The sequence below is a fragment of the Dendrobates tinctorius genome, unplaced genomic scaffold (genome assembly GCF_039654945.1).
Source record: "Dendrobates tinctorius isolate UK_male_01 unplaced genomic scaffold, ASM3965494v1 ptg000011l, whole genome shotgun sequence".
NCBI classification, from domain to species: Eukaryota; Metazoa; Chordata; class Amphibia; order Anura; family Dendrobatidae; genus Dendrobates; species Dendrobates tinctorius.
In genome coordinates this window covers 23,800,249-23,808,198 of record NW_027361679.1, presented here as the reverse complement: position 1 = coordinate 23,808,198, position 7,950 = coordinate 23,800,249, and the positions used below count along the sequence as shown (strand labels likewise).

General features: G+C 37.4%; 1 protein-coding gene across 2 annotated transcripts in view; it reads right to left on the bottom strand.

Moving 5' to 3' along the window:
• Positions 1–1,508: 1,508 nt before the first annotated feature.
• Positions 1,509–7,950, bottom strand: part of SNCA (synuclein alpha) — a 176,482-nt gene continuing 170,040 nt past the window's right edge. For both annotated transcript variants that reach the window (XM_073590146.1, XM_073590157.1), the window contains exon 6: positions 1,509–5,243. In XM_073590146.1, coding sequence (XP_073446247.1) covers positions 5,211–5,243 — 33 coding nt within the window. In that variant the 3' untranslated portion in view covers positions 1,509–5,210. The remainder of the gene's footprint in view (positions 5,244–7,950) is intronic.

The following is a 7,950-nucleotide window of genomic DNA, read 5'->3' as shown; positions in this document are numbered from 1 at the left end:
CTTCTGCTTGGGATGCACTCAGTAGTTTATATCGAAATCTTAAAAAAAAAAAAATACCAGTAAAAATGGGGGAAAATGATTGAAAAGACATCAGAAAAAAGATGATCCAGGAAAAAAGCTGCCTGTGTCCTGAAAAGTCTTCCTTTGGCAAAACACTGTGGGTACACTAGTGACTAATAGACTGTGTGTATTATTTCCTTATACTAAAAAAAGTGAATCACTTTGAATTGAATTGAATTCATCTTGAATTTTCCTTCAAAATTCAATTCTTCCTGAATCATATTTTTTTGTGATTTGCATTGTTGAAATTATTGAAGAGAATGAAAAAATGGGTGAAAGAAAATCTTAATTTACCACTGGAGCCCCACCTACTTGTTCTCCACACAACTCCCTACGGTAGTATGCACATCCTCTTTAGATCTTCTAGCTCCTGAACTTCATGCGACAAATAGGCCTTTTAATGTGGCAATGTGAATTACCCAAGGTGCTGAGTGGGCAACACACGCAACTTTAGAGACTCCACTCAGTGCCAGAAGAGCCAAAGAGGATGTTGTTCACAAAGTGCCAATGGTAAATGCGTGGAACATTTGGTTTCATTGAGTAATTTCAATATGAATTGAATTTCTTGACTTAACTAGAGGGATGTACTAGTCCCTATAAATTAGTATGGGGACTAGTAGATCAGTCCCCATACATTAGCTGTTTACAAAGTATCTGGGAAAATACATAAATGACAATAATATTTTAGTACAAGATTAGAAAATAAATTGCAAAAAATAAATTAGGAAAAAAATGCTTTTTTCCCCAATAACTGCATCTGGTATTGCAGTGTAGCCCTATATGTTTGACTAAAGACTTATGCACATGACCAATTTTCTCTGACTAGTGCCATCTATGGTATTCATGGATAGCACTCTTATCCATGATATTCTATGGGGCTGTGCTCGTGTCCAAACGGTAAGAGGAAAAAAAAAGCAGAGACGATTCTGATCTAAGTGCTGGATAAAAATTGGCAATGCAAGACTATTGGTCCATGAAAAAAATCAGACCACACTTGGATGATATACGAGTGCGGTCCGATTTTCATGGACTGACAGAATGTAGAAGGTGGAGAACCTTTTTTTTTTCTCCACGTTCGAGAAAAACTGATGCTAAACTCTGACCAGATTCAGATCAGAATAATCAGACCATTTTTCTCAGATGTGGAGAAAACGGTCATGTACCCCTACCCTGAGGGTGAATTTTAATAAAAAAATATATCCAGTAGGAAAGTGTTCAGGTTTCGTTTTTGGAGGGTTTTTACTTAGAGCAGATCCTTTCTTTCTAATTTTGGCCAGTCTCATTAATACAACTAGTAGAAATATATAATATGCTATTGATTATGTACACAATTTTGTGATAAGCAATGCAAACCAAATTATAAAATCTAAACCTTTGTTGTACTTATTTCCCCTATACATACAATACTTGCCAATAACATCATTAAGAAATTGATTACGACAAAACGGTAGGATCACACTGGTGACATTTATTTCTTGTTAAATTACAATGAATGTACAGCATGATAACATTTGGCAGGAGTTTTTCCATTAAGTTTGCAGGTCTGCTTTAATTGTATTCTATATTTTCATAACAGTTTGATATGACATTGCAGCATTATTTATATTATTCTATATAGACCAAAAATATATATTCTATTTTCTCACAAATAAAAAAAAGTCTCAAATGTTCTGTTTGGCAGCTATAAAAGGGATATTTAATTTTAAAAATTGCAAATTGGATAATTTCACAAAGGAACTCACAATCAGATTTTTTGATAGTTTGGAGTTAAAAAAAATATGTTAAAAAAATATTATTTGGAGAAAAGAGAACTGCTGAGCTTGTGTGTAGTCTGATCAATGGTTTACATCAGCATGTGGAGCCATCACTTAAGGCACCACAATGCTGATAGATCTGTTTCTCTATTTAGCATAGGAAAAATATTAATATTCTAGACATTTAACAACCTCAGGTTTATGCTTAATTACCATGTATTATTATTTTTTTTTTTTTAGAATGTAGGTTCCTAGATTCAAGGCCTCAACTCAGACTGGTATCCTTACTTCCTATATCCATAAATGATTTTTCAAAGCATACATGTCTTCAGAAAATTTTACTAATCCATCTAATTGGGCTTATTTATTTTTTAAAAATTTCATATCCTTTTGTGTATCTAGCTCCAGAAAAAGCCTGTGCCTCCATGGTTACAGGCAACATAAAAAGTAGTAGCCTCATCCTTCGGTGATGTATAAAAGAGGACATGACATTGGGTCAAAAGTGATCAGCATTTGCTCTTATTTTATTCCCCTGTGTATTCTACTATTTTCTTTTTTTAAAATACACCATTCTGTTAAGAGAAATGGGTCTTTATGTTTATCGCTAATTTTTATGTTCTTTTCGAAGGAGGCGTGGCTCTCAGAATTCTCTGGGGGGTGTTACTATTGGCTGCTTTGCATAATTACTCTGTGAGCCATACCCCATTGAGAAAGACCATAAAAATAACCCTAAATAAAAGTCCTGTATCTCTGGATCCATATGGTAATTTTCGAAAAGAAGAAAAAAAAATTTCAGGGGAGCAGTATGAATGAAATTTGATCAAGAATTAGTCACTTTTGACTTGGTAACAGATCCTTAAAGGTTTTCATTTGCTAACCTACAGACATTTCTGGATAATTGCGGATAAAACAGAACTACAGGTTACAGTATAAACAGGGCATGTGGTGACTTGTCATAATGGAGACACCTAAAGGCTCATTCAGTTGTCTTAGCAAATCAGTCCGAGATTGGACTGCAATGAATGGACCAGCTGTGGCTCTCCTGACTCAAGCAGGACAGCCTCCTAGAGAAACAAGAAGCTGCCATGCTTGGGTCGGGAGACCCCCAGTCAGTCCATGCTCTGACCGATGTGTACGGTCGTTTGAATGAGCCCTAATCATGCACAGGAGCTGCATAGATAAAGCAATAAAAATCACAGCCAAGGTACAATGTCCTCTTTAATATTTTTCAATCAAATGTGTGGCCACATGCACACAATCCTCCATGCACACAATGCTGTACCTCCAAGAATCCTGAAAAAGAAGCTTTACTGCAAAATGCACAAAATATATTTATTATACCCGAACCTTGGGAAAGACAGAGGTCTTCACGTGGACAAATATAACACATTGCAGGAAGGTGGCAAACAAATCAGCACAAAATATGTTTATGATCCCTGCTAAAACATTGTATAAAGCCATAAAGCCAAATAACAAAAAAAAAGAAAAGAATCAGCACAAATTCACAAATTCATTTTTTTTGTTAAAAAGGAGCTTATTCCTACAATACCATCTGAGTTTTATACCACATCATATTGCAGGACTGAGCACCTCTTTATAAATATAATTGTTCATTGGTGTTGGCTTTATATTCCTTTGATGCAGCATTATTTCATTTGCAGGGACTGTATTCATATTCACATTTTTGCTGATTTGCTTTACTTTCTCCTTTAAAGTATTTTACTCATCTGCGAGGGGAACTTTGACTTAAACCAGAAGCTGAAGCTTTGATATATTGATTCGCTAAAAATTCTTGGCATATTTTTACATTTTTTAAACTACCGTAATCCCCTTATGTATCTGTATTATTTTTTTTCATATAATAGTATGCTTCTCGAGTCAAGGAGGAGCAGACTTGTGTGTGTTTGTGGTTCCGATATGTAGGGACAAGAGAATTTTCTACTTCTATGGGCTACAATTGTGCTTTATCTATGTATTGATCTGAGCCTTCACGTTATACTGTAATATAGTAGCGTAATATTAAAAATATTTACAACGAAAAATTGAAAAATGTAAAAATTTTCACCAGTAAAAAAAACTGTTCTAATTCTGTTTCTCCCTTGCTTTGCCTCATATATATTAGGAACATATTTTAACTGTGTAATCTCCATTTGGTGGACAGCTTAGGTTGCCATACAGTATTAAATATGGCTGAATCATTCAGGGAGCATATGGTATAATTTCATAAAAATAGAAGGATTGTTGTGCTTTCTTTTTTTGAACTATAGAACACAAATATACAGTAAACATGTTCAGCCAAATCTAAAATGTGTACAAGTCTATACGGTTAAGCAACGTTATTGATGCATCAAAAATATTTTACTCACATACTTTAGAATAATAGCATTTCCAATCATGCATGCCCACAAATGGACCTTTGTGCTTTGTTCACCGATTTATTATTAGGGAACTTAAATAGTTTATTTTTTCAAGAAAATCTGTCAGCAGGTGTTTGATATGGAATCTGAGAACTGCACGATGTATGCTTGATTCCAGCAATGTGTCACTTACTGGACTGCTTGGTGCAATTTTGATAGAATCCATGTTTTATCTGCTGCAGATATAGCAATGGTCAGAATTCTGAGCAGTGTATAACCCGCCCACACCCCTAATTGGTAGCTTCTTGTGTACAAAGTACATTGTCACCAAAACTGCCAATCAGTGGTGAGGGAGGAGTTACATATAGCAGCCTGACTGGCCTGCACGTGACACCTAGTCCTCTTTAATAATATCTGCTAATAAAACTCTGATTGCATTGAAACTATAATACCCAGGTTAATAAATAACACATCTTTGTAATCAGGGTCTCTGATCCTACATTATGCTGCGCTCAGATTAAATAGCAAAAACCTGCTGACAGATTCCTTTTAATTAAAAGGTATTGTCAGTAAAAGGCAGAATTTTTCAATATCAACGTAAACCATTAAAACACATATTGGGTTTGCAAAACAGTTTGGTGCATAGATCATGCTTACAGCCAGAAATACTAGATACTTAGAGACAGATCTCACAATACTGTGTTACAGAAGACAGTATCAACATACGAAACATACAAAAGTGTAAGAAATAGAAACGATACAAAACCACTGGAAAACAGGCAATATTACAAGTAGAAAGTCAGACATTAATAGACACTTAGGTGTTTTTGTTTTTTTCATTATTTGAAGCCACGACATCCATAGCACGAAATAGCCACCCATTGCTGACCTCAACCTGTAAGGTTAGTAATACTTTTTGCTGCTGATGGAAGACTTCCATTTACAGTTGAAAATAAAAAATAAAAATTGAGGACTCGGTACATTGGAATGTATAATGATCCGTTGAATATTCTATGTGTTTGACACTGGCTCACAATATTCATGCTTCGGGATCGTAATCTTGATATTCCTCCTACATAAATCAGAGAAACAGAGTTAGTGAAGTGCCAACAATAGACTTCTTGTGCTTGTGAAGAACCACTCTCAGCATGTAGCAACAAACAGAGCACAATTCTATATCTGCTTATTACAAAACAATGTGTCATTTATGTATGAGACAGTTCTGTTGGATATAAAGATGCCTTTGACTGTGAGATACTGTCCGGGCTAATATACTGAGTGGAACATCAAAATTGGAATAACTGAATTTCCCAAAATTCACTTTCAGCTGATTTGCTCAGATCGATCACCATATTCAATTTGGTTTGGATGAAATTTTGTCTTAATCAATTGTTGTCCAGTTGACTGGAAAATATTTTTATTTTGATCTAAGGTCTTTCCAGATTCCAAAGCACAATAAGTGGATGGGAAAGAAGGTGTTTAAAAACCCCCAAACCTTATAATCACCAGTCTTAGATGCTCAACTGAATCCTTGTACTGCTTTCACTGCAGTTTCTCTTTCCTGTCCTCTGTGCGGTTCTTCGTTTTTTCTCGAAATGAAGCATACACGTTCACATGGGGAATGATGCCTGTAAATGATGACAATGATGTGCATCACTCATTCCTCCCACATGACTACATGATTTCAATGTTAGAACAGCCAAAGACACGCTCAGAGGACCGGCGAGATGAATGGTGCCAAGAGTGGCATAAAGAGTCAGGTGAGGACCTAGGATGGGTGTCTATAATGTGTGTGTGTTTTTTAAACCCTTCCTGGACCTCAACAGAATCCAACAAAATAGATTCAGGTCACCATTTTACTGGATTAATCTAAATTCAATCCCCAAAATGTCAAATTTGTTTTGTTACAATTTATTATTATTATTATTATTATTATTATTATTATTATTATTATTATTATTATCATCATCATTATTGATCGATTCACTCATCTCAAATCAAAGGAGACAATAAAATAAAGAAATAAAAAAAACATTAAAAAACATACTTATAACTACATGTTAGCTACACATCAGCTTGCAGAATTCTCCAGTAGAGCCTCCTAATGTACTATATTTTTTACCAGTAGGGAGAAGAAAATATATTCCTGTCAAAAAGAAGATCAAATCAATCTGCCTGACATTTTTCTACAGGCAGGAGAAAAAATCGATAGTAGGCATACTATTTTAATAAGTTGGATCTGTATTAGTGCGGAGATGGTGCAGTGTGACAGATCAGGTAGTGACCCAGGAAAGTTCAAAACAAAGTCTCTTTTAATGATCAGCGTACTAACAAGCAGAAAGTAAATAGGATCCTTCGAATCGCAGCCAGGAAACAAAGACAGTCCGTGACCGAGACTGGTTGCCGTGGGCGACTCCACTGCCGTTTACGATGAAGGATGCCAGGCCTTTTGGCTCTGCTTGGCCCTGTGTTGCCTCACACAAGTAGTGCTTTGCATAGCCTTCTGCTCTGCAAGCTTGCAAAACCAAACTGACACACCCAACCCTTTGCTGCAGTTTTTTTTTTAAGGAACCTGTGGCCATAGGCCACATAGAAAGGCCGGCCGAGAGGGAAACGGACCGCCCCACTAACATCCTGTAGTCTGTTTCAAAAATAAAAGCACAGAGAAGGTTTTCTTAAGTCTGCCTTGGACAAATAGCTTGCCCGAAACCAACACATTTACTTTGCACTGCAATCACAGCTATGCCTGTGACTGCAATGCAGTCCTGCAGCCCCAATATGCTTCTATGCGCATCCTGGAAGACGCATAGCGACCCTCTCATATAACACTGGTCACTGCCTCAAATATCCCCCTCTGTTCAAACTTGTGGGGTTGAACATTTGTTACCATACAGGGGGCCAATGACAGGGCATCCGCTTATCCCTGTGACTTCACTGCCCGATGTTCCACTGAGAAACTGAAGTTTTGTAGGGACAGGAACCATCTGGTGACGCAAGCATTTCTCTCTTTTGTGTTTCTCATCGAGATGAGGAGTGAATGGTCCATTACTAAACGAAACTGATAGCCATGCAAATAGTAGCGTAGGGACTCCAAGGCCCACTTAATCACCAAGCACTTCACTATGTTAAAATTTGTCTCTGCCTGGATCAGTTTCCTGCTTAAGTAAGTGATTGGGTGTTCATTCCTGTTTACCACTTGCAACTGCACCGCTCATCTGCATCGGCATCTGTTTGGACAATGAAGGTTTTCTTGAAGTCGGGGCTGATGAGGACCAGCTGTCCACACAAAGCCGACTTCAGAGACTGGCATGCTTCCTCCACTTGAGGATTCCACCGGACCATCACCGACTTCTTACCTTTTAACAGGCCTGTTTGGGGTACCGATTTCCCAGCAAACTTTGATATAAGCAGGCAGTAGTACAAAATGATGCTAAGGAATGCCCTCACCTGTTTAGTACTTCTGGGCTTGGGCCAGTTTTGAATGGCCTCCATCTTGTTTACTTGGGGTTTGATAACCCCACATCCTATCTTGTAACCTAAGTACCGGGCTTCCTTGAGTCCTATCGTGCATTTCTTTGGGTTCATTGCTAACCCCTGCTGCCCCCTCAACACTACTGGAGCTATCACCTTACCAACACCAGAGCTTCTGCAACCCCCCAACCTACTGTCTCCTTCCCCACCATCCTGTAGAATGTAAGTCCGAAAGGGCAGGGTCCTCTCTCCCCTCTATATCAGTCTGTGATTGTTTGTTTGTTTGCTGTAAGTGATATCTGTAATTT